We start from the raw sequence: 25312 nt of genomic DNA on the forward strand, positions 1-25312 counted from the left end.
TTTGACGTGCTTTCGAACTGCTTGGTTGGCAGGAGGTAGGACCGAGCAACGGGAGCTCACTCCATCGTGGGAATTCGAACCGCTGACCTTCTGATCAGCAAGCCCTAGGCTCTGTTGTTTAACCCACAGCGCCACCCGCGTTCCTAGTAACATTCATATTTGACTTCAAAAGTAGAAAGCAGAAATAGCATGACTTCTGCAAAGGCAAGCCATGTCTCACTAACCTTTTAAGAGTTATCTGATAGAATCTACAGGCACATAGAGGTGACCCAGCTGAAATCGTGTACTTTGTCAAAATATTTTTGAAAATCTAAGCACCTTACCAAGGACTCCTGAGTAAGTCACAGAATGAAAGATCAGATCTTTTTTTGTGTGAACCAGGAACCTATTAAGAAACGGGAAACACTAAGCAAAGAGTGGGAATAGATGGACAATTCTCTAAATAAAGAGATGTAGGAAATGGAGACCCCAAAGGATTGGTGTTGTGACCTCTGCTTTTTAACTTGTTCACAAACTATATGTAGGGATGTGCAGTGAGGCAGCCAAGTTTCCTGGTGCTCCAGGGCCCCGAGGAATAAATGTGGCCCTCTAGATGCTGCCTTGCAACAAGTCTCAGCGTATTTCTGCATTGCAGGGGGCTGGAGTAGATGACCCTTGAGGTCCCTTCCAAATCTACAGTTTATGATCTACTACGAGCTGCAAGTGTCAAGCAGCATCCTGGAGGGCTTGCAAGAGACTCCAGGTCTTTCCCTTCTTTATTTCAAATCAGGACACAGAGAAGCTGCAATCAATTCTTCTTCTTCTTCTTTCTGGGAATCCTAGAGATGTTCTTTGCAGAGGTCATATTCAGCCGCTGCCAGAACAAGCCCCTTTGCGTTTAGAAAAATTCTTCTCTGTTCGGCAGATTGAGTGCCAGGACTTCTCCAAGACTGTTTTAATGAGGATATCTTGAATTCATTATCTCTCTCTCTCTCTGCCTCTGTGGCTATTTCCTTTCTCAGGATTTCTGCTAAGAGTTCTGGTTGGGCCATGACATAGGTGCAAACTCCTAGGGGCTGAGGGGTCTTCACCCCCCCAAAAAAAAATATTTGAGGGAGCCCACCCCCACCCCCATTGATGGGCATTGCCAGTCAAATGGTGCGCATGTGCCAAGTCTTGTGATTGATTATATGGGGTGGGGCGTACCCCACCCTGTATAGTGTGGTATCAAACAGGGCTTCTTCTTTTTTTGGCACAATATGCATAGAGGTCTTTTCAAAATGAGAGGGAGAGGAATGGCTATATTTTACAAATATAAATCAGCATTCCATTATTGAATCCATCAAAACTTATTTACACAGTTGAATTTATCTTAATGCTACCAGCGTTTTCAGCTGTACACAATTACTTTCCATATATTAAATAAACGTTTTCCAATCTTCTTTAAACACATCTTCATCTCGTTGTCTTATTCTGTATGTTAAGTCTGCAAGTTGTGCATCTTCTGTCAACTTAAGTTGCCATTCTTCTTTGGTTGGGACGTCGCTCGTTTTTCATTTGGGGGCTAACAAAACACAAGCCACAGTTGTAGCATACATAAATAACTTTTTTTGACACCTGGGGATTTCAGTCTGAATTATCCCAAACAGAAAGAACTCTGGTCCTAAGCTGCATAAAAGGCACCTGTGAGCCTAAGGCAGAGGTAATGAACTTGTGGCCCTGCAGATGCAGTTGAACTCCCATTATCCCCAGCTGTCATATTCAATGATGGCCAGAGTTGTAGTCCAGCAACACCTTGGAGGTAGGGCAACAGGTTCCCCATCCTGGGCCTGAAGTAGCCATCCACAGGTGGTTATTCAATGCATCTCTGTATGCATCCCTGTTCTGGTCTTGCCTAATCCCCCCTCCCCACAGCATTTGATGCATAAGAAAGATTACTCTCAGGCTGAAGATGTCATTAATACATGCTGGTTGACAGGCCAGTGCAGTTTCTGAAAGTTGAGGTTGTGTACTGGTGTGTGGGGGGAGAGGTGGTCAAGAGCAGGCATAGGCAAACTAGGCCCTCCAGATGTTTTGGGACTACAACTCCCATGATCCCTAGCTAACAAGACCAGTGGTCAGAGATGATGGGAATTGTAGTCCCAAAACATCAGGAGGGCCTATGCTTGGTCAAGAGCAGCCTTTGCCTATGCTGACTGTGGCTGATGGGAGCTGGAGGGCTGAGGGCACCAGGTTAATGAAGGCTGGTCAAGAGGGTAGCTCAGGTGATCCATGTGGTAATGTTGGGGTCTCTTTCACCCCGTGTCCTCCCATTCTTAGAGCCAGCCAATTAGCCTTGACGGCCCATTGTCTATCCTGCCATAACAATGAATTGCAATGGCTTGGTCAGTGGGTGTGGGTAAATGGTTAAAAGCTTGAACTTTGAGTTCATGCAAGCACCTTTCAAAATTTGCTATATAAGGGCATTCTCTGAAGTGGAAACACAAACCCACTCTGCCACCTCCAGCTTTCAATTTGTGATGCATTGTGAAGTTGAAAGGAAACGTTTTCTCAGTGGTGTAAAGAAATTCAGAATCTGGCTTTGGGTCTTGCCTTTATGCTCTGCTCGTGAAGGCATCCTGGTTGGCTGCTGAAGGTGTTGGTTTAGATGGACCTTTGGCCAGATCCAGCAAGCAAGGCTCCTCTTAGGATATGTTGTTATTCTTTGCGCACACACCCCTCTCCTGAATGCGTCAGCTTTCCAAGAATTCTGTGGTCTTTACAAGTCATGCATCTGGCAATCCAAAGCATGTATTGTTTTGGAATTTGCAAGAGTCCAAGTCCCAACTCTAGATTTTCCACCTAAAGGAGGGTAATAAAAAAAACAGACTTCCCTCCAGGCTCTTTTGCGGGGGCCTGTCAAGGAAGCAGATGATTTTTTGGGGTGGGGGGGTGGGGTGTTCCTGGCTGAGGTTTGACCTACAGATGTGCAGGCTGGGAAATGGGCCGCTCTCTGTTGTTGCTGAGCTCACAATACGCTGTTTACGGAAAGATTTGCCTTGTGAATCTTGTAGCTAAATAAGCTCCAGGGGAGCCTTGCTTAAAAACGGGAGGGGAGGCTGGACTGTGGAGCAGGGCGGGAGGCATAGATGACTATCAGATGTACAAGGGAACATGGGCTGGCTGTCGATCTGAATGTCCCTTTTCGGCTTGGAGTCGTCAGAGGTTATGGGAAAGAGATTTCAAGGGGCAGCTGCTGATGCTGCAATAGGCGGAACCAATGTGCAAACTGTGGGGGCAGAGCAAGCGAGCTGCTGCTCTGAGTTTATAATGCCCTTCGCCCCTGACTGCAGCCAAACTGCTTTGGAAATCATAGAACTGTAGAGCTGGAAGATATCCCAAAGGGTCATCTAGTCCAAACCCCTGCAATGCAGGTACCAAAAAAAGGGAAGAAGCCCAAGCTCCTGCAGGAAACCACCACGATTTGAGCGCAGCCGCACACACACACACATTACACAAATGCCCTGGAGTATTTGCAAATGTTCCTCTCAGGTGTATGGTGTCTGTCATAGAATGTTGGCCAACTGGGACCTGCTTCTGTGAGTTTGGATATACCTGTCTTGAATCTTAAATCTGAATTGGATCTTGAGTTCAATTTCACACTAGCCTGCTCTTTGTTCTTTAAGTTCTCATGAAAATTTATTGGCATTTTAATGCCAATTTCTGCTAATATATTCATCTTTATACACAGCTTTGCCCAACATTTTTTGTTTTGTTTTGTTTCACACACTGTTCCACACACTTTACCCAGTCTTATGTATTTTTGTGCACATTGCTGGACTGGAGGAGAATGGCATTGCAAAATTCAGAGGAACATATATTTTGGAGGGTGGTTGTGCTTTTGTCTGCATATTCTTTTGAGAAAGCAAAAAATTAGGCAGGCTCCCGTTTAAAGGTGATCTGGATGGAATTTCTCCCCCATCCTGTTAAGACAGAGCCAGGCACTAGTAGGGTAAGTGAGGTGCCAGGACTTGTTTGAAAGGAAACTGAAGCAGCGTTACCAGTTACAATGCATTTTTTGCTTGCTCTGGATACCATCATGTTGTCTGGGCAGCCTCTTTAGGACAATCAAGTAATTGCTTGAATGCAAACCAGCGAGTCTCGCCCTAGAAAATTAAATGCCCTTGAGGTGCATATTAAGTAATCAGAAGGCATTAAGAAAAAAAACCCTTTTGCAAGAATCTCCACCAGATTTTTGACAGAGAACTGGATCACCCCAGGTTCTCTGCAAAGTGGAGGGTGGAAGGCTGGTGCTGTGTGTGCATTGTTGCAAATTTGAGAACGTATCCTAAGAAGAGCCCTGCAGCAGCTGGATCAGACCAGAGGGGCCCATCTAGTCCAGCATCCTCTTCTCACAGTGGCCAACCAGAGGCCCGTTATGGGAAGCCGGCAAGCAGGAGCTGAATGCAACGGCAGCTCACTCCCCACTTGCGATTCCAAGCAACTGATACGGCCTACAATAACAATGATGGGTTTAGCTTGGATGTAATCTGAGGGGTCCCTTATAGTCCTGTGGTTCTTGGCTGCGTTTTGTTCATCAGGAGAGAGCTTACAGAACAAGGAAGACCTCCAGGGGTTACCTTGCTGGTTCTGAGACTGTGTTCAGCTGCCCTGCCTTTTGACATTCTTGAGTTCCGTGTGGCAGACTCATTGCCTTGTGGAGATGATGGACACTTGCCAGCCGCCGCCACCCTTCAGTGCCAAAGCACAAGCCGCTATTTCATTCCATTGTGCCCTGTTACTTGTTGGAACGCGAAGAAGGCTTATCTCCCTTCCCATTTAATATTGCTTTTTGTTTCTTTCATGTAGAGTACTACCGGTACTTGTGTCCCAAGTGCTTGTGCTTGCCGGCCAGAAAGGCTCTCAGAGTAGCTGACACACACACACACACTCCGTTAAAACTAGACAGCCCCTGTCCACAGGCTTGCAATGTATTTTTTTTTAAAGTTTTTTATTATTTTCCAATAAACAAAGTAAGAAAAACAACATTACGCAGACATAAACACAATAGAAACATAATACATGATAAACAATAAACAAAATAGAAGATAACAAACAAACAAAGAAAAATCACATACAAACCTTACTCAACACCTATCTTTGTTTTTTCTCTTGTCTTTAACTTCAGGGGACTTCCCCTGTTCCCTCCACTGCCTTTAAAATCATATATATTCTTTCGGTAGCTTTGTTTCTTTTTCAATTAACCTTTACCAACTCTCTTAATAATCTTTAAATTTACTTATCCAATATAAATCTTCCCTTATATTCTATATCTTAAAAAATATCTTATATCCTTAAATCATTCACATCCCAAATTTCTTCTAAGCAATTATATCTTTCATTAATCTGCTAAAGCCATTTCTTCTAATTAATTACACAGGCTTGCAATGTAAAGAACAGAATATAACATGGCACACGAGGGACAAGGAGGGGGCAGGGGATCAAACTCAGGCACCAACTCTTGAACAGTTGTCCCTGTAAATGACCAAATGCTGGCGCAGTTCAAGGGAAGGAGGTGCTTGGTGCAGCCGGTCTTTCGGCAAAGCATCCCATCTCTCCTGCTGAGGCAGCCTGGTGGAATGGCTGCCCCCGGGGGACGGCTGAGGGAGAGGAGGCTTGGAAGGAGTATGTGTCCAAGGATTACGTTCATGCTGATGGTATGAATTGTTGTTGTTGTTGTTGTTTTCTTAATGGGCCAGGGCAGTTTCCTGTGGTTCCATGAACAAAAGCCTGTGGCCCTCCTGATGGCTGCGTTGGCAGGGGCTCATGGGAGATGTAGTCCAAAATGGCTGTGGGTGGGTGGGTGGGGACTCCAAGTTGGCAAAGGCTGGAAGAAGAAACCTGCCCATTGGACACACGGGAGCAAGACCAAATGCAGAAGAGCAGCCAGGTAGCGAAGTATTGGGTTTCTGATCTTATGCTGTAGGATTCCCAAGAAATGTTTATTGATGGGTGGCTAAATACAATAATAGAATCTTAGAGCTGGAAAGGACCCCAAGGGTCATCTAGTCCCTCCCTCTGCAATGCAGGAATCACAGCTGAAGAATCCCTGACAGGTAGCTATCCAAACTTTCTTTGAACATCTCAACTGAAGGAGAGTCTACCACCTTTCAAGGGAGTCTGTTCCATTTCCAAATGGATCTTACCGTCAGAATGATCTTCCTGAGGGTTAGTTGGCATCTCCTTTCTTGTTTTTAAATCCATTGGTTTGGGTCCTACCCTCCGGAGCAGCAGAAAACTGTGCTCCATCATCCCTGTAGATATTTGAAGATGACTATCCTGTCACCTCTCAGTCTCCTCTTTTCCAAGCTAAACATACCCAGCACCTTCAACCGCTCCTCATAAGGCTTAGTTTCCAGGCCCTTGATCATCTTGGTTGCCCTCATCTGCACAACTTCCAGTTTGTCAGTATCCTTCTTAAATTGTGGTACCCAGATCTGGATGCAGGACTCCAGGTGTGGTCTGACCAAGGCAGAAGAGAGCAGGACTATTACTTCCCTTGATTTGGATGCTTCTATTGATGCAGCCTAGAATTGCATTGGCCTTTTTGGGGGGGGGGGTTACCTTGGGTTGTCAACAGTATTCTGCTGCCTGTGCCTTACAAAGTTCAGCTGATGCAACTGCAGCAAAACTGACCCAGTGGGTCTCTCTTCCTACATTCCCATATATGCCTCACAGGACAGATAATCTGAGTTTCTGAGAAGGGGGAAACAGAAGGGTTAACTGGGATGAAAATGTTCAGGTGCTTCTGGTTGCTCACCTCTTCGGGCAGGGGCCTCTCTTTTTTTAAGCTCTCTGTTCCTTTGATGGTAGCTTTCTAAATAAATAATAGTTTATGTTCCTGTATAAGTCTTAAGTTGCCAACAATGCAATTGCGGCAAAATCCTGAGGGCCTTTCTTCTAAGTGGGGAGGGCAGTTTGGAGCAAGTGCATTTCACGATGTATTCCTCTAATCAGGGAGAACGATTTGACGCAAATGCACTTGATGATAGAATTGTAGAGTTGGAAGGGACCCAAAGGGTCATCTAGTCCCGTTCCCTTCTTTCTACTCGGCATTTTGGCAGACATTGCTGGACTTTGCCATCTGGGAATGGATCTGAGATTGCCTAGCAAATGGAATCTCTCCTACCCGCTGCAAGCTTCTTATCAGCGTCCTTCCTATCCCACTTGACATGAAACTGGACGGAAGTGCCTGCTAACTCAGGGGGCTATCAAGGAGTTGTGAGTTCGGCACCACATTCTGGTTGCATGGCTTTGGTGTGTCAAAGGCCCGTGCGCCGCACAAGGAAAATCTCTGGGCAAACGCTCTCCAGCTCCCAAACAGTTTAACACCAAGTAGTCGTAGTAATAATAAAATATTCCATTGCTGTTCTTGTGCTCAGAGCTTCTCTCTTACCTTCAGGATTCCTCCCCTGTAATACAGGTGTATGGGTCAATTCAGGGGCATTGTTAGAGGGTGGCCCAAGCCCTGCCCTCTTTTGCAGTGGGCACGGGATCTCTTGCCCCTTCACCCCTTTAGTGATGCAGCACATGCTATGCATAAAAAAGCTCCTGAGTACAGTCTGCAGTGGCATCTCTAGCCAGTGCTAGGAGAAACTCCCTGCTTGAAACCTGAAGAGTCCCTGCCAGTCAGTGTAGGCAATACTGAGGTGTATGGACTGTGTAGTCCAATTATTGACAGTGCAGCATAATTTTTTTCATGCCCTCATGAAAACTCAGCAGTGTCTTAGTGCACCTTTCTCCTTAATATATCCATTTCTGTATGTAGTTTTCCTAATACAACACACTTTGTTTTGTATGTTACAATATGAATTATTTAATGCGCACTTTCCCCTGATATATGCATATTTGTGCATGGTTTTCAGCTTGGCCTTTTTGATTGGCCAAAAGGCTGCACTGCAAGATTCAGGGAAACAGAGATTCTGATGCACAGCTCTGTTTCGGTTCCCTTCTTGCTTCGGGAAATGTGAATTGGGTAGGTTTGCCTTTACATGATGAGGACCAAATTTCTCCTGCACCTCTCATTGGTGATGGGGTTCCCCTTCTCCACCCCCTGCGGAAGCCTTGTGTGTTTCAGTTCCCCGTTCTTCATGGGCGTTTGGTGGGGCTTGCTTTGGCAAGCCGGAGGGAGAAGAAAGGACCTATTTATAGAATGGCTGTTCAGTCCATAGATGGTCAAAAGGACAGGAATCGTTGAGAACCCTGCCGTTCTCCTGCCATGGTCTGTTTTGAGAAGGAGCTGTGGGTCTCTCTGCTCAGGTGACAGCCGAATCTTTCCTGACGCTCTCTCTCTGGCAAAGAGCAAAGCCCGGGATGTTACCGTAGCTCTGAAGTGAGTAGCCTTGTAATCCCTGTATGGAAATCCTCCACTTGAAGCGTAGTTAAGTGTGGGCAAAGCTCAGTTTGCACTTTAAAAGAGAGGGGCGTGGTGGCTCCACTCCCCACCCCAAAGCAACAGGAGCCCTGTTGCTTAAAACAAAGTATATGAATGAGGCAAGCCTTTACCTATGGCCTCCCTAAATTGTATTAAATTGATTAATTCGAATTTAATTAAATAAATTATATTTATTTTATATATTCATTATTATTTTTAACCCTACCATCGCTCTTGGGGCCGCGTGCATAGTTTTCATAGAACCGTAGGGTCGGAAGGGACCTTGAGGGGTCATCTAGTCCAACCCCCTGCAAGGCAGGAGTCACAGCTAAAGGCTCACTGACAGACGGCCATCCAACCTCTGTTTAAAAGCCTCCAATGAAGGAGAGCCCGCTACCTTCCCAGGGAGTCGCCAGGTACCCACTTCATTTCCTCACATCAACACTGCAAGGTAGGGGGCGAGAGAGAAAAGGAGTGACTGTCCTAAATGTCACCCAATGAGTTTCATGATTGAGGGGGGGACTGTACTTACCCCCCCCCCCACACACACCTTTCTTAATTTTTATTTTCTCTCACAATTTGCTCCTAAACTGGAAGTGAAAGAGGCTATGCAAGGCAGGGAGTAGGATTGAACCCAGAGATTGCTCTTCCAACCATGGTTAAAAATATAATATTCATGACAGCAGAAGAAGAGCTACTGGATCAGGCCAGTGGCCCCTCCAGCATCCTGTTCTCACAGTGGCCAGCCAGGTGCCCCAGTGGAAAACCGCAAGTAGTTACCTGAGCACCGGAGCCCTCTCTCCCCTCCTGTGTCTCCCAGCATTGGGCATTATTCAGAAGCATTCCTGCCTCTGGCCGTGGAGGCAGAGAAGAGGCAAGGTGTCTCGTAGCCTTTGATAGTCCTCTCCTCCTCCATGAATTTGATTGGTAGCCACTACAGGTTGGTAGCCACTACTGCCTCCTGCAGGAGGGAGTTCTGCTGTTGGACTATGCACTGCGTGAAAAAGGACTGTCTTTAATCTGTCCTGAACCTTCCAGCAGACAGGAAAACTTTTCTCTGTGCACTTTCCCCATGCTATGCATCGTTTTTATAAACTCCAATAATGCCTCCTCTTGTAAGGTGTTAAATATAATACTTACCCATTGATCCCCTTTTAATGACACACCCATGCCTGCTACCTCTTGGTTGGGTCGGATAGGTGGGCTTTTCCTCTTGCAGGATCTTCACAACAGCCCTGTGAGGTGGTTTAATTTGCGAGGCAGAGAAGCCTCTTGTCAAGGGTCACCTTTTGAGTTTCAGGGCTTGGCCATCTGCAATCCGGAGTTCCTTCTGAAGCTAACATCACCCCTTCTCTCTTTGTGCCCAGTATGGAATTGTCCTGGATGCAGGATCCTCCCACACTGCCATGTTCGTGTACAAGTGGCCTGCGGACAAGGAGAACGACACCGGGATCGTCAGTCAACACAGCATGTGCGAAGTAGAGGGTAAGTGTGGCTTGCATCCCAGTCTGCAGGGGGGGGGGCTCTACCCTTCCTGCACCTCCCGTCATGCTATTAACAGACTCGCTAGACGAAAGGCATTTGCTAGCGGAAGGCTGTCTCGCAAGACGAATTTGTCAATAGGCTTGCCTCGCAAGACGAAAAAAAATTCCGATTTTTGTGTGTGTGTGTCAAACTGCTCTTCCCCCATTGGTGCTTCGCAAGACGAAATTTTCGCTACACAACAGCACTCGCAGAACGAATAAATTTCGTCTTGCGAGGCACCACTGTACCTTAAATCTTAGCTGGTCGTCAGCTGGTTAGACTTATGAAAGATCTGTAGTCGACTCTGTTTGTTGCCACTGCCTGGAACTTGTTAGAGGATCCTCCTTTAACTCAGACCCACCTGTATCGCTTCTGCACTAAGGAAACATATTTTCTGAAAGCAGACTTAACTCTCACTTTAATTACCCAATCTCAAACAGCTCCTCACCCACAATAATACAACAACAGGACTTAACATGGACACTGGTACCAGAGCCTACAATAAACCCAGATGCCAACTTTGCTGCCACATACACCCAGAGAATGCCATTACTGGTCCCAACAACATCCAACATACCATCTCAGGACTATTTAATTGCTCATCTTCCAACCTTGTGTATGCAATCAAATGCCAACAGTGCCCTTCAGCTCTCTATATTGGACAAACAGGCCAAACCCTACGCCAAAGGATAAATGGACATAAATCTGATATCAGGAATCACAAGACAGAGAAACCAGTAGGAGAACACTTCAGTCTCCCAGGACATTCTATACAAGATCTCAAAGTAGCTATCTTACTACAAAGGAATTTCAAAAATAGACTGGAAAAAGAAGTGGCTGAATTGCAACTAATTGTTGTTGTTCAGTCGTTCAGTCGTGTCCGACTCTTCGTGACCCCATGGACCATAGCATGCAACTAATTTCCAAACTTAAAACCATGGAGAGACCTGGTCTGAACAAAGACATTGGATTCTTATCTCATTATACACGACAAAGCTATCTTTAGCCATCTCACCCCTTGCCTTTTCCTGTAAGACCAATTGCAGTCGTTAACAGTCGCCAACAGGTTTTCCACACCCATCAGCCAATCCCCCATTCCCACCACCCTTCTGAGTAATACCCCTCCCCACTCTCTCACTATATATAAGGGTCTGGTAACTTCTGTTTCCGTGTATCTGAAGAAGTGTGCATGCACACGAAAGCTCATACCAAGAACAAATTTAGTTGGTTTCTAAGGTGCTACTGGAAGGATTTTTTTATTTTGTATTTTGTTTTGACTATGGAAGACCAACACGGCTACCTACCTGTAACTTTAATTACGCAATTAAAATTGAAGCGGTGGTCTACTCTTGTTCTTGAAAAGCTCTCTGGCGCAGTGACAGAAAATGATCTGCCCCCAAGAGAAAGCAACCCCCTTCCTTTTTCCCTGAGAGAAGATAGGAGAGAACAGGGACTCCTGGAGGGGCAATGGGAACTCTAGTCAGAAATCATCATTCTTCTTAAAAAGATAAAGGGACCCCTGACCGCTAGGTCCAGTCGCGGACAACTCTGGGGTTGTGGCGCTCATTTTGCTCTATAGGCCGAGGGAGCCCGCGTACAGCTTCCGGGTCATGTGGCCAGCATGACTAAGCCACTTCTGGCGAGCCAGAGTAGCGCACGGAAACGCCGTTTACCTTCCTGCTGGAGCGGTACCTATTTATCTACTTGCACTTTGACGTGCTTTCGAACTGCTAGGTTGGCAGGAGCTGGGACCGAGCAACGGGAGCTCACCCCGTCGCGGGGATTCGAACCGCCAACCTTCTGATTGGCAAGCCCTAGGCTCTGTGGTTTAACCCACAGCGCCACCTGCGTCTTCTAAATAGGGCTCAAATTGCCTCTGAGTTAGTGATGTGGCAGAATTATCTGCAGCCCTGACTGGAAGACTCTTGCGAAGATGCAGCAGACAACGGCCTAAGAGCACAACTCTGGGATTCCATCTTGCTCTGTGCGGCACTTGTTCCTTCTTGGGTCAAACTGGTGCCGCCTGCCTTGGGAGTGCGTTGTGGCGGCTGGCTCTTATCTGGTCGACCCATTGTCTGAGCTCTCCAATCTGGCTTTTGTACAGTGGGCATGCCACAGAAGAAGCTGGGTTGGCCAGTCCACCATTTTCTCCCTTTCCCTTTTCCCACGGAGTGCCAGACAAAGAACCAGCCTCGCCCACCTGCTTTGAAATCTTTAGTGCCAGCTTTCTTTCTTTCTTTTTTTAAAGGCAATGTGGTCTCTGTTCCAGAGCTGGCATCGGCTGGGCAAATGGCACAAAAGGCCCAGGTGCTTGTTTTCAAAACATAAAATAATATGTCACAATGATGGGAGGCAAGGCAGAGAGCCAGGTGGGTGCTCTGCCCGTGCCAAACCAACAAATGGTTTTGGGATCCAGAAGGTGGCTCAACAGGGCGTGGCTCGGCGATGTAAAGGGGCACAAGTTAATCTCCTGGCCATTTCATGCTGGCTCTACACAGCTTTGGGGAAAGCTAGGAGGACTTTCTCCTGCCAGCCTAGCAGTTCGAAAGCACGTCAAAGTGCAAGTAGATAAATAGGTACCGCTCCGGCAGGAAGGCAAACGGTGTTTCCGTGCGCTGCTCTGGTTTCGCCAGAAGAGGCTTAGTCATTCTGGCCACATGACCCGGAAGCTGTATGCCAGCTCCCTTGGCCAATAAAGCGAGATGAGCACCACAACCCCAGAGTCGTCCACGACTGGACCTAAAGGTCAGGGGTCCCTTTACCTTTAGGAGAACTTTATCCAAATGGTGGTGTAGTAAATTTCGTCAATAACCATGCCATTGTGATGTTTAAGGCAACTTACTTACTTGCCCACAGCAGTGGCCACTGGGAACCCACAAAAGTGGAGCCCCCAGCTCCATAAATTACACAGGCTTATACGGAGGCATTCCCTCCATATGGTGGGGAGGGCCAGGGGTGCTGTAGCCCTGGGCACATGATTTTGAGGGGGTGCGAGCCAAGCTACCCCACACATGGATCCCTGCCCTGCCTGCTGCCAGGTGTCCCTGGGCCCTGAAGCCTGGCCTGGCCTTGCTGCTTTGCCCCCTGGCCCCCTCGCTGAACGGCCACCCAGCCAGTTAACATCTTACATCAAAAACCTGACTGTACCAAACAACCGAAGGATATTCACAAAAGCCAAACTAAACGTTTCCCCCCTCTGCAGTGTTGGAGGGCAGGTTGAGAAGAGTCCCCTACCAGGACAGACGGTGCTCGTGCGCCCAAGACACAGATTCTATAAAACATATTATGCTGCACTGTGTGAAGTTCGAGCAAGCTAGGGCTGAACTGATTTTACCCTTGCTTGCTCCGCTCCCAGGAAAATCAGAGGATTACTATATCAGGTTCCTTTTGGAAGACCGGTCAAGTGCCAGAACATTAGCAGTGGCGAAGTTTCTATCTGTGGTTGCAAGAACTAATGATCCCTACTCTAAGTTTGAACAAAATGTCTTGTGTTACCTGAAGGAAGGATGCCAAATTGGGTATCGCTTTGTAATTAATTGATGGGTCTATGGACCGTAATAAAGATTGTTGTTGTTTCCTTTTCTCCTTTTACAGTTCTTTAGGCTGTAAAATGATAAAGGAATAGATCTATTTATTTTTTAAAAAGCTATTTCATCTAGATTAAGAAGTTGCTCCAGGCGTTGGGTTCACGTTCTGAGTAGCCCCTTGTGGTGCTACCTGAATGATTCGAGGTTTGTCTATCATCCTGGCAGTGCGGTTGCCCTTTTCTACAATCCCAATAATCCATGCTTGGTGACCTTCACTGACGAGGCCTGCTCGTCTTGTGCGAAAATGATCAGTCTCACAACAGTGTGGGTTGAAAGGGTCTGATGATTATTTGGGCTGCAAGAGCCTTATTTATACAAAAGCATACAGGAACATTTCATCATATTTGGACTACATTTCATCAGCCATAGGATATGGAAGTACCATATATGGATGGTTGGGCTTATTTCTTGCTTACGTAGGTAACATGCCATGTCTGCGTGGATCAATGGGCCTGTCTGTATATGATTCTCACTACACCCAGTTAGGTGTGGTGCACGTTGGTGCATGGTCTTTCTGATAAGGGCAGTTAGTGGTTTTTGTCATATACGCCCAAATGGCCAGTTTCCCTACACTTCACCATATTTCGGAGACTTGATTTCAGCGCAGAAACGTGCTGCCTGTTCACATGGTAAACAAATAAGGAGTCCTCCTGAAGTCTCAGGACACGTCCCATTCATAAGGCCAAACATGTTGCCACATGCCTTGCTGACTGCAGCCATTTTGGCAAGAACAGGAAAATTGTTTATAACAAAAGAAACCTCATTGTGTTGCTGCTTGGCTAAATTTTGTGCATGCCCCAGGATTCCAAAGCCTGTGGTGTCTGTGGCTGTATGTGCATTGAATGTGTGCATCAGTCCTGCAGCTGTTCTGTTGAGTCTTGCCATATTCATCATTGCTTCTTGATAGGCTAGCTCCACATCTTCTTGTGTAGCGACAAACTTGATTTTATTCCATTTTTCTGGAATATCTAGCCACTGGTGGACAGCTACAGCAACCTGCGCTCCCAAGGGTTTAGTTAACACAAGCACGTCTCCTGGCATTATAAACTCATTAGGCTGGCAGACTGTTGTGGCCACACCTCCGAAAACAATCCAAGGGTTTAATACTGTCTGGCCACCAGTCACTGAAGTTCCTGCCTCTTCTGCGGCATCTTTGAAACCTTGGATAATTAGAGGCATTACTTTGTGCCTTTCCCTATCTGTCATTTTATTACTTATTCCAAACAGCATCAACATGTTGCCACACTCAGATACTCCCATGGCATAAAGGTCACTAAGAACATTGGCACAGGCTACACGTCCCATGACATAAGCATCATCCACAATAGGATAAATGTAATCTGTTGTCTGGACCAGAGATAGGCATCCATGTCTTAAAGGAATAACACAAGTGTCCATTCCAATTCCCAATCTAGGCATAACAGCTCCCCAAAACTGTTTTTCTTATAGAGATTCAAGCAATTTCTGTAAAATGTCCTGAGGCACTTTATAGCCAGTGCCTTTAAGTTCAGTGAATCTTGTTAGCCGAAAGCTCTTGTCAAGTTCATAACTTTCTGGATTAAAGGACTCCTGGACAGACATGATTCTCACACAATAAGTACGAGAAGCTTTTTCTCTTCTTCAGGAAATTTGTTGGTGTGCTTTCCTGGTAATAATTATTCACGTCTCCCTGGCTGCTCCTTGCTCTCCCGTGAACGGGACTCCCCTCCGCCACCTTGACCCCCCAGCCCAGCCAGCCAGCCCTACAATGCACCGGGCGTCTGGCCGGCCCGGCTCCCGCTCTCTCTCTCAGCACACAAGACTCTGCCACGGCAGCAAGAGGGTTAAGCACACTTCTGCTTGTCCCGCTGCTTTTCCCCAGGAAAACCTATTCTTTACCACTGAATTGGAGCAAACACCGATCCGGTTTCCACCACAGATGACTGTTTGCCCAGTTCAACTCCAAATAGTGAGTTTTCCCAGGGAAAGTGGCGGAACAAGCAGAAAACTGCTTGGACATGTGCTTTCTAGGCTAGGGGCCAGAGGAAGTGTGGATGAACCCTAACACAGAGAGTCTAATTTCAGATGTTCTTTGGAACTGCTATCTCAGGAGCATCTTCCTTGCAAGCAGAAGGTCCCAGGTGTTCAATCCTCAGTGGTATCTCCAGGCTCCCTATCTGAAATCCTGGAGAGCCATTGCTGCCAGTCAGTGCCGGCAATACCGAGCTAAATAGACCAAAGGCCTGAGCTGATACAAAGCAGATTCCTATGTTCCTGCATATGCCTACGTCAATACGGCCACACACCACACCACACCACCCACCTGCCAGCCACTTGATGTCACCATGGCACCAGACGATTGACACCTGCGGAGTTCAGTGATGGTCACTGTGTGATTGGAGGTGACAGAAGCCTCTTCTGAAGATGCACTTTCTGTGCCGTTGTCTGGTTGGCACTGGGAATGCTCTTCCAGAGAGGCTCCCTGTGACCAATGATCAACTGGCATGACCAGTACACCTTCTCCTTTGAATGCCCATCCCCTACTGTGCCCCTAGACTGGGAATGATGGCTTTGTCTCTGGTTGAATCTGCAGGTGGAGGCATCTCCAGCTACGTTGCAGACCCCTCAGCAGCTGGACGGAGCTTGCAGGCTTGTCTTGACCAGGCCCAAGTTGATGTTCCGAAGGAGAGGCATGCAGCCACCCCTCTGTACCTGGGAGCCACGGCCGGCATGCGACTGCTCAAGTGAGAACTCCGTAGCCTATCCTGGCATCTCGGGGCATTTTTTCCATGCTTCTATCTATCATTGCCGTGTCACCCTCATCACTGGTTGTCACGGCTGCAGCTCCCCAGGAACTGTCTTTCAGAGGTGTTGTTGTTTAGTTGTTTAGTCATGTCCGACTCTTCGTAACCCCATGGACCAGAGCACGCCAGGCACCAGGCTTTCAGAGGGAGACTGACATCATGGGTGGCTCCTCCTCCACCACCCTTGAATTTGTCTAGTCTCTTTTTGAAACCACCTAAGCCAGTGGGCCCCCACGGTATCTTGTGGCAGTGAGTTCCATCATTTGCTTGGACCTGCTGCCCATCAACTTAATTGGATGATCCTCACTTCTAGTATTACAATAGTATTACAAGGCGGGGGAGGAACTTCTCTCTCTCTCTCTCTCTCTCTCTCTCTCTCTCTCTCTCACACACACACACACACACACACACACACTACATGCATTTTTAATATCACATGCATGTTTGTGTGTTTGTTTAAAATTTCCAATTATAACCCACTTTATTGTTTTGGAGCATGATTTATCTCTGCCACATAGGATTACACATTTATTTTATTTCATTAAATTTATACCCCGTTTGATTGTAAAACACAGACACACACACACACACTGCAAAACAGTTCACAAAAATATAAATCAATAAAATTGTCAATAAGAAAAATTAACAACATTTTAAGACTTTTGAAAAGTTAAAATAACAATAGACTAAAAACAAATCAAAACTTTGCACCAACTGGGTAGGCGCAGCCGTGTTTTTAGAAAAGCACAGATATCAAGAGGCAGGGAATTCCAAAGTGTAGGTGCTGGGCGCTAAAAGATCAATTGTTACATTTGCACACGTAGCTCTGATCACAATTTCTCCTTCCCGCAGTTTCTTTGAAGGGTATTGACCATCATCAGCACCCAGTGAGTAAGCACATGAGCAATCACTGTGTGCGTTGGGGTTCTAACAAACTCCCAAAACTGTTAACAGTATGCTTATGATAATATTTTATTCTCTTGTTAATTATGCTGTTTTAAAGGCTCATTTTATATTTGACTTCCTTTAGTAGTGTTTCATTTCGAACCTTTTAGATTATATTTTATCTTTATATGGGACATGTATATAAATTTCCCCTTGGCTCTTTTTACTGGCCCATATAGGACCAGCATGGATAATTGGCCCCGGTGAATATTTGACGTTTTCTCCCCTTATGGTTTTGATCTATAGGCTACCACTAAAATGAGGCTGCATTTTAAGCTGCATTTTAAACTGTATCCTAACTTACATTTTAATCAACTGTTTTGTTGTTTGTTGTTGTTGTTGTTGTTGTTGTTGTTGTTGTTGTTGTTGTTGTTGTTTTTAATGTTTTTACTGTATTTATATTTAGCCCGATCTTGGCCGGGGAGGGTAGAGTATAAATAAATATTATTATTATTATTATTATTATTATTATTATTATTATTATTATTATTATGTTTTAGTTTCCTGTTGCTTTGAATGTTGCTCTGAATGTTTGACTTTCTTCAGCACTGTCTTATTCTGGATTATTTTATTTGATGCTTCTGTGTGGTAAACAGCCCTGAGGTTCGCCCCCCCCTTAAAAATATAAAACAGCATAGGAATGAAATGAATGAACCACAACACCAACAACAGCAACAAGACAACACTGGCCATCCAGTTCAGTTTTGCCCGCTTTGCACTATCTGCTGTTGAGTAGGGAGAGTTGAAGGAAGGGTCTTAGTTCAGTGGCAGAGAGCATCTGCCGTGCAATCAGACAGTCCCAGGTTCAATCTCTGGCATCTCCAGGTAGGGTTGTGAGACACCCCCTCCCTGAAACCCTGGACAGCTGCTGCCAGTTAGTGCAGACAGTACTGAGTGAGGTGGACCAATCGTTTGACTAAGGCAGCTTCCTATGTTCCCATGTTTCTGCACCCATGTATCTAGCTGGCTGCTTGGGTCACTGCTGTCCAACTTCCAGCCTGATCCAGACATCTGTTCTTGTTCTTTTGGCAGCCTCACTAACCCTGAGGCTTCGGACAGGGTCCTTGCAGCTGTGAGCTCCACTATGAAACAGTACCCCTTTGACTTCCGTGGAGCGAGGATCCTGAGCGGAGAGGATGAGGGTGTGTTTGGCTGGGTCACAGCTAACTATCTCCTGGAGAACTTCATCAAGGTAGAAGAGTCCTACTTTCTTTCTTTGAAACCCTTTTAACTATATTAAAAGGTGGCATTTTTCCATCTCCGCCGTATTAAGCAGTTGGCCCCCTACCTCTCTCGCCCTGATCTGGCCACAGTGATCCATGCGACGGTCACCTCCAGACTTGACTATTGTAACTCGCTCTACGCGGGGCTGCCCCTAAAGCTGACCCAGAAACTCCAGCGGGTGCAGAATGCCGCGGCGAGGCTCCTTACCGGGTCTTTGCCGCGGGACCACATTCATCCAGTGCTTTACCAGCTGCACTGGCTCCCGGTGGAGTACAGGATCAGGTTTAAGGTGCTGGTTTTGACCTTTAAAGCCCTATGCGGTTTGGGACCCTCGTATCTAAGGGACCGCCTCTCCTGGTATGTCCCATGTAGGACCTTAAGGTCCTCAAGTGATAATCTTTTGGAGGTCCCGAGCAACAAAGACGTTAGGTTGGCCTCAACTAGGGCCAGGGCCTTCTCAATATTGGCCCCGACTTGGTGGAATAGCCTATCACGGGAGACCAGGGCCCTGCGGGATTTGGCATCTTTCCGCAGGGCCTGCAAGACGGAGCTGTTCCACCTGGCCTTTGGGTTGGTTTCTGTTTAATATTTATGCTTCATCTTTTATTGGTGGGTTATTTTGAAATTGAGACCTGCAGTTTTAATTGAATTTTAAATTTGTATTTTAATCTGTTATTTTAAATTGATCGTTTTTATGTTTTTTGTTGTGATTTTAATTGATGTTAGCCGCCCTGAGCCCGGTTCTCTGGCTGGGAAGGGCGGGGTATAAATAAAATTATTATTATTATTATTATTATTAAACGTGAACCGAAGTCATTCGCTGCCAGGTGTGGAACAGGACATTGAGACAGTGCAGTTTCTGCCCCAAAGGCTTTGCATGATACAGCGGCTAAAGCTGGGGTGCCCTCTGGATGCTGCTGGACTCCAGCTCCCACCAGCTCCTGCCTGCAGGCCCCGTGCTCAGGGGTGAGGGGAGTTGGTCCACCAACATCTGCCAGGGCCTCATAAGAGGAACTCACCATGCAGAGAGAAAAACACGTCTCGTAGAAAGGCTGAGCATTCAGGTGCTCTGGCAAACTAAGTCAAGAGCCACCAGGCTAGTTCTGTGCTTTGATGGCAGCTCCTCTAAGATGACAATTCCTGTTCCTTTTAATTCAGTATGGATGGATTGGACAGTGGGTCCATCCCAAGAAGAAGACCCTGGGCGCCATGGACCTGGGGGGAGCTTCCACCCAAATCACCTTTGAGACACCAGAGGATATCGAGAGCCGCCCTGCCAACGAGGTGATGCTGCGGCTGTACGGGCAGACTTACAAGGTCTACACACACAGTTTCCTCTGCTATGGCAGGGACCAGATCCTGAAGAGGCTTCTGTCCAAGGTGCTGAAGGTAAGGGAGTAGGGCTGGAGGCCATAAGAACATAAGAAATGTTTGCTGGATCAGGCCAATGGCCCCAGCATACTGTTCTCACAGCGGCTGACCAGATGCCCCAGTGGGAAACCCTCAAGTAGAGTCCAAACAGCAACCGGTATTCAGAAGTATTGCAGCCTCTGACCATGGAGGCAGAGCATAGACATTGTACCCAGTAGCCATTGGTAACCCTCTCCTCCATGAATTTGTCCAAAGCTCATTTAAAGGCATCCAGGTTGGTGGCCATCACTGCCTGTTCCCAAGTTGCTTGAATTCTGGAAGACTCTGTTTGACACCAAGGCCATCACCCCCATGCCCCCCCACAGACCTATGTGCTACGAGAGTCTCTTTAGGGCAAATGGTTTAGGGTTGGGTAGGGTAGGAAGGATTGGGCCAGTCAGTCCTTGTGGACTGAGTGAGCAGCATTTGAAGAACATCCATCACATGTAGTATTGAGAGGCAGAGACAACAGAAGGTGTAGAAGGTTTAGAAAGAGGCAACAGAAGGTATTGTTGGGCTTTTTTTAAAAAAAATAATCACTTTTGGGCCTCTAGCTGTGCTTATGTGAACATCTGGTCATTGCCCACATAGAATCGAAGCCAGCTCAAGACGGTGTGTTAGACCTATGTTTGGAGCTGAAAATGAATATGTGTGGAGGCTTCACCAACCATCAGGACCCACTGGGGGCACCTACCTGGGACTCCCATCCACAAAAGTCCCCCCCCCTTAGTGGTGGCACTTCAACCTGTGCTGGACAGGACAATTATAATTCCCACCAATGCCTGCCAATTGAGGGCTGCTCCAGGACAGAGAGATTGGTGCCCTCCAGATGTTTTGGACTTCCATGAGTTGCGGGCCAGAAACATCTGGAGGGCGCCATCCTAGCACAGAATTTCCAGTGGCAAGAGCTGTTTGACAGTGGAAGTGGCTCCCTCTGGACTTTCCTTCATTGGCTGCCTGCCAGGGATTCTTTAGTTGAGATTCCTGCACTTCAGGGTGTTGGACTGGGTGACTCTTGGGGTCCCTTCCAGCTCCACAATTCAATGATAGTACAAACTCCAGAGAACCCCAAAGGGCCTGGTGTTTGGTTGGTTGACTCAGACTGGTTATTTTCACCCACAACAGGCCGAAAGGTATGTTCTCCAGGTGAGCAACCCCTGCTGGCCCATAGGATACTGGAAGAACTTCACAGTGGGAAGCATCTATGACTCGCCATGCACTGAAGCGGAGAAGCCGACCAGCTATTTCCCCACCGCAATAGTCAACATGAGCGGCTCTGGAAATGCAGCCAAGTGCCACCAGCACGTGGAGAGCCTCTTCCACTTCACTGCGTGCCCCTATTCCCACTGCTCCTTTGACCAAATCTTCCAGCCAAGTGTCACAGGAAACTTTATCGTGAGTAGCTCGAGGCGGCGGAATGTCATGGGAGAAGGGAGGCCCTCTTTGAGCCTTGGCCCAAATAGCAGGACCAGAATTCAGAATACACCAAGTACAGATGGATAAGGGTGCCTCTGGGCATGTGTAGAGCACATTGCATTTCCCGCCAATTAATCAGGGTCTTGCAAAGGATTTAAGGGGAAGGGCTGCAGCTTAGAGCGCTTGCTTTGCATGCAGCAGGTCTCAGGTTCAGTCCCTAGTGGCATCTCCAGGTAGGTCCGAAACACTGGAGAACTGCTGCCACTCAGCGTAGGTGATGTTGCGCAAGATTAACTGGTCTGACTCGGTGTAAGGCATTTTCCTATTTTCCTTAGAGGAAGGGAGGACAGTGACCTCCAAGTCATAGTTCAGCCTTCAGCCCTCCACCCTGATCTGGCCAAAACTTCTATGACTATTCATATTTTTCCTAGTTTCTAATCTCCTTCAAATTCTGTGAACCTGGACAGTGCAGTTGTTAGATTAAAGCAGGGATCAGCAATCCTTTTCAGCTGTCCCTCAGACCTTTGGGGGGGCGGGGCTGGACTATATTTTTTGGGAGGGGAATGAACGAATTCCTATGCCCCACAAATAACACAGAGATGCATTTTAAATAAAAGGACGCATTCTACTCATGTAAAAACACGCTGATTCCTGAACTGTCTGAGGGCCGGATTTAGAAAGCGATTGGGCCGCATCCAACCCCTAGGCCTTAGGTTGCTTACCCCTGGATTAAACCATAGCTGCATGCTTTGCAGGGTACCAACTTGAATAAAAAAAATTGGGGGGGGGGGAGTCAGCAGATAAACCCTGCTCCATATAATAAATAACAAGATGCAGTGCGCACACACCAGTTGAATGGCAATGCCCATCAACTTTGGGGGTAGTGGTGACCCTCTCAAATATTTTATTGGGGGGGGGGCTGAAGGGACCTTGGCCCCTAGGAGTTGGCTCCTATGATGATTTTTTTGGGTGTTTCCTTTCATTGGTCTGTGACTGTAATGAATAATTCATTCATTTGGATTACTTAAATGAATACAGTACCTGCCTCTGTTTTCTAGTTTCAGGGATGTTGTTAACTACTGCCCCCTACTGGGGAATGTTTGGATGACACCCCATTCCCCCCATTTTTAGTTTTTTTTTTATGTTGAACTTCAGACCATATTTTGCGCTCTCCTCATTCACCCTCATTAAAAGGTTCTTTAATTCCTCCTCACTTTCTGCCATCAAGGTTGTTCCATGGCTTAGCTTGGTGCTATGTAAATAAGTCATTTTTTTAAAAAAATAAAATAATAATAATAATAAAATGAAATTGATTATTATAGTGACCAGGAAGTGCGACCAGTGGTATGCCACACCCTCCTCACCTTCTTCCTCTCCCCTCTTCTCCTCCTCCTCAACAACAGGCCTTCTCTGCCTTTTTCTACACTGTGGACTTCATCCAGTCGCAAATGAAGAGACGGGTGGCCGTGCCAAGCGACCTTGAGCAGGCTGCTAATGAAATATGCAGCGCAACTTGGTCTGAGGTGGGTTTTCCTCGTAAGGGGGAGCTTTTCCAATGAAAACTGAAGCACGCACCAGACTTTAAGGTCCTGGTGGTTTAAGAAGAAATCTGATATTTCAAAAGATTTCGATTTCAGCTGTAGGGTGGCATGGTGTATAGTGCAGATACATCCAACCTTCTTAGACCCAGGACCCAGTTTTACCCAAACATGCATTTGGGGGACCCATATCTTAATTTTTTTTTATTTCTGCTGTGGCCCTCCTTGGATCAGGCTGTGACCCACTGGCAGGTCCCAACCCACCAGTTGATGAGAAGTGGATAGTATTGGGGCAGGATCCTGAGCTGCGAAGCTCACATTGAGTGACTCACTCTCTCGCTTAGCCTAGCCTACTTCACAGGGCTGTTGAGACAAAATGGTGTGTGGGTATGGGAGGGGGGGAGGGAGAGGAAGAGAGAGAGAGGAAGAACCTTGTGTGCCACCTTGTGTTTCTTGGAGGAAAGGCAGGATGTATGTAGAGGAAGGACCATACTTGTTGTGTTATTCCTTCATCACAGGGGGTTGAAGTAGGTGACCCTTTGACTCCCTTCCAGCTCTTCATTTCTGTGATTCTGTGGTTGCTTTCCTTAAGGACCGGGAAAGAGGCAGAAACAGGGACAAAGGAAAGATACAGCCATGCAAACAGATAATTGAGGAAAGGGCAGGGGGCTCTGCAATGCCCCCTTTTGGATGGCTGGAGATGTCCTGGAAGCTGGGAGGTTAATTCTGTGGGTGACATAACTGAGATTAGAAGACAGCTCTTAACACAGTGATGAGGTATCTTTTTCAGCCAGATGGCTGCATTTCCTCACAGGAAAACCCCCAGGCCACTGAGTCTGGGGTAGGAGAATGGGTTGAGCAGAAGGAGTACCCTGTGACAGCCTGTGACAGCCAGGAACACCCTCCCCTCAGGCAGCACAGGACCCAAGAAGGTTGGGAGGGGGGCAGTCAGAGTTGTGCTTTGCATTTGAGAAGAATACCAAGCGTCTTCTCTTCCCTCCTCTCTGCCTGCCATGCTTCTGCAAATCTAGCTTCTTGAGAAAGCACCAGGCCTAGAGAAGAGGCTTCCAGATTACTGTTCCGCGACCACCTTCATCAACCTCATTCTCATGCGGGGCTACAAATTTGACAACAGCACCTTCCCCAACATCGCCTTCCAGAAAAAGGTAAGAAGCTAAGAAGAGGCTGCTGGATCAGGCCAATGGCCCATCAGGTCCAGCATCCTGTTCTCACAGTGGCCAGCCAGATGCCTCTCCTGAGAAGCCTGCAAGCAGGAGCCCAGCACAAGAGCCCCCTCCCCTCATGAGGTTTCCAGAAGCTGGTATTCAGAAGCATTCCTACTTCTGATGGCGCAGAGCAGATCCATCCAAATTGGTGGCCATCGCTTCCTCCTGTGGGAAGAAGTGTGTTCTGAAGAAGTGTGCATGCACACGAAAGCTCATAAACAAGAACAAACTTAGTGGGTCTCTAAGGTGCTACTGGAAGGAATTTTTTTATTTTGTTTTTCCTCCTGTGGGAGAGAGTTCCATAGTTTAACTAGGCACTGTGTGAAAAATGACTTCCTTATATCGGTGCTGGATCTTCCAACTTTCAGGTCAAATTGGGTTCTGGCATTATGTGAGAGGAATAAAAACATTTCTCCGTCCACTTCTATCATTTCCCCTCTGACTAGGCTTTCCTCTAAACTAAGGAGTCCTGAACACTGCATCCTTGTCCCACAGGGGAGTTGCTGCATTCTCCAAATCATTTTGTAGTTGTTTTTTTCTAAACCTTTCCCCCACTCTACAATATCATTTCGAGTTGAGGCAGCCAGATCTGCACATCCAAATGCTGTTGCACAATGTATTTGTATAACAGCATCACACAACCCTTGGTCAGCTGCAAGCAAGGAGTGTAGAAACGATGTGGTCACTGCGTCCTGCATGCTCATGGGTGAGGCTTGATTGTAGCACATGTCACAGCAATGGAGCTGCGTGGGCTCAGAGGGGCAGGGGAAAGGTGTGTGTGTGTGTGTGTGTGTGTGTGTGTGTGTGGCCCTGAAGGCTGAGAGTGGGGCTTGAAGGACAAGGGTAGGGGGATGTGCATGTATGTAGGGAAGTCCCAATGGCTGAACTTGCTTAGCAGCACTGTGTGTCCTCATGAAACATGAGACTGGGGGCAACATTCACACCATGCCGTTAAAGCCCTATGATCCCACTTTAAACAGTGCTGGCTCCCTCAAAAGAATCCTGGGAACTGTAGTTTGTTAAGGGTGCTGAGAGCTGTTAGGAGGCCCCCTATTCCCCGTCTCAGAGCTACAGTTCCCAGAGTGGAACTTGAAGGTGGTGGAACTCTGGGAATTGTAGTTCTGAGACAGGGAATAGGGGCCTCCTAACAGCTCTCAGCACCCTTAATTAACTACAGCTCCCAAATAATTCTTTGGAAGAAACCAGCACTGTTTAAAGGGGTATCATGCCTCTTTGAACATATGGTGTGAATGTGGCCCAAGTCTAT

The 25312-nt window shown here is 46.9% G+C and overlaps 1 protein-coding gene and 1 pseudogene across 1 annotated transcript in view; one reads left to right on the top strand and one right to left on the bottom strand.

Annotated features, from left to right (window-relative positions):
• ENTPD2 (ectonucleoside triphosphate diphosphohydrolase 2) overlaps positions 1 to 25312 on the top strand; it is a 36036-nt gene that overhangs the window by 9266 nt on the left and 1458 nt on the right. The window contains exons 2-8 of the mRNA XM_033137853.1: positions 9760 to 9877; positions 16076 to 16226; positions 18264 to 18423; positions 19614 to 19844; positions 20991 to 21260; positions 22685 to 22804; positions 23851 to 23985. Of these exons, the coding sequence (XP_032993744.1) occupies positions 9760 to 9877; positions 16076 to 16226; positions 18264 to 18423; positions 19614 to 19844; positions 20991 to 21260; positions 22685 to 22804; positions 23851 to 23985 (1185 nt within the window). The remainder of the gene's footprint in view (positions 1 to 9759; positions 9878 to 16075; positions 16227 to 18263; positions 18424 to 19613; positions 19845 to 20990; positions 21261 to 22684; positions 22805 to 23850; positions 23986 to 25312) is intronic.
• Positions 13547 to 15150, bottom strand: LOC117040224 (annotated as a pseudogene).

Source organism: Lacerta agilis, chromosome Z (assembly GCF_009819535.1).
Source record: "Lacerta agilis isolate rLacAgi1 chromosome Z, rLacAgi1.pri, whole genome shotgun sequence".
Lineage (NCBI taxonomy): Eukaryota > Metazoa > Chordata > Lepidosauria > Squamata > Lacertidae > Lacerta > Lacerta agilis.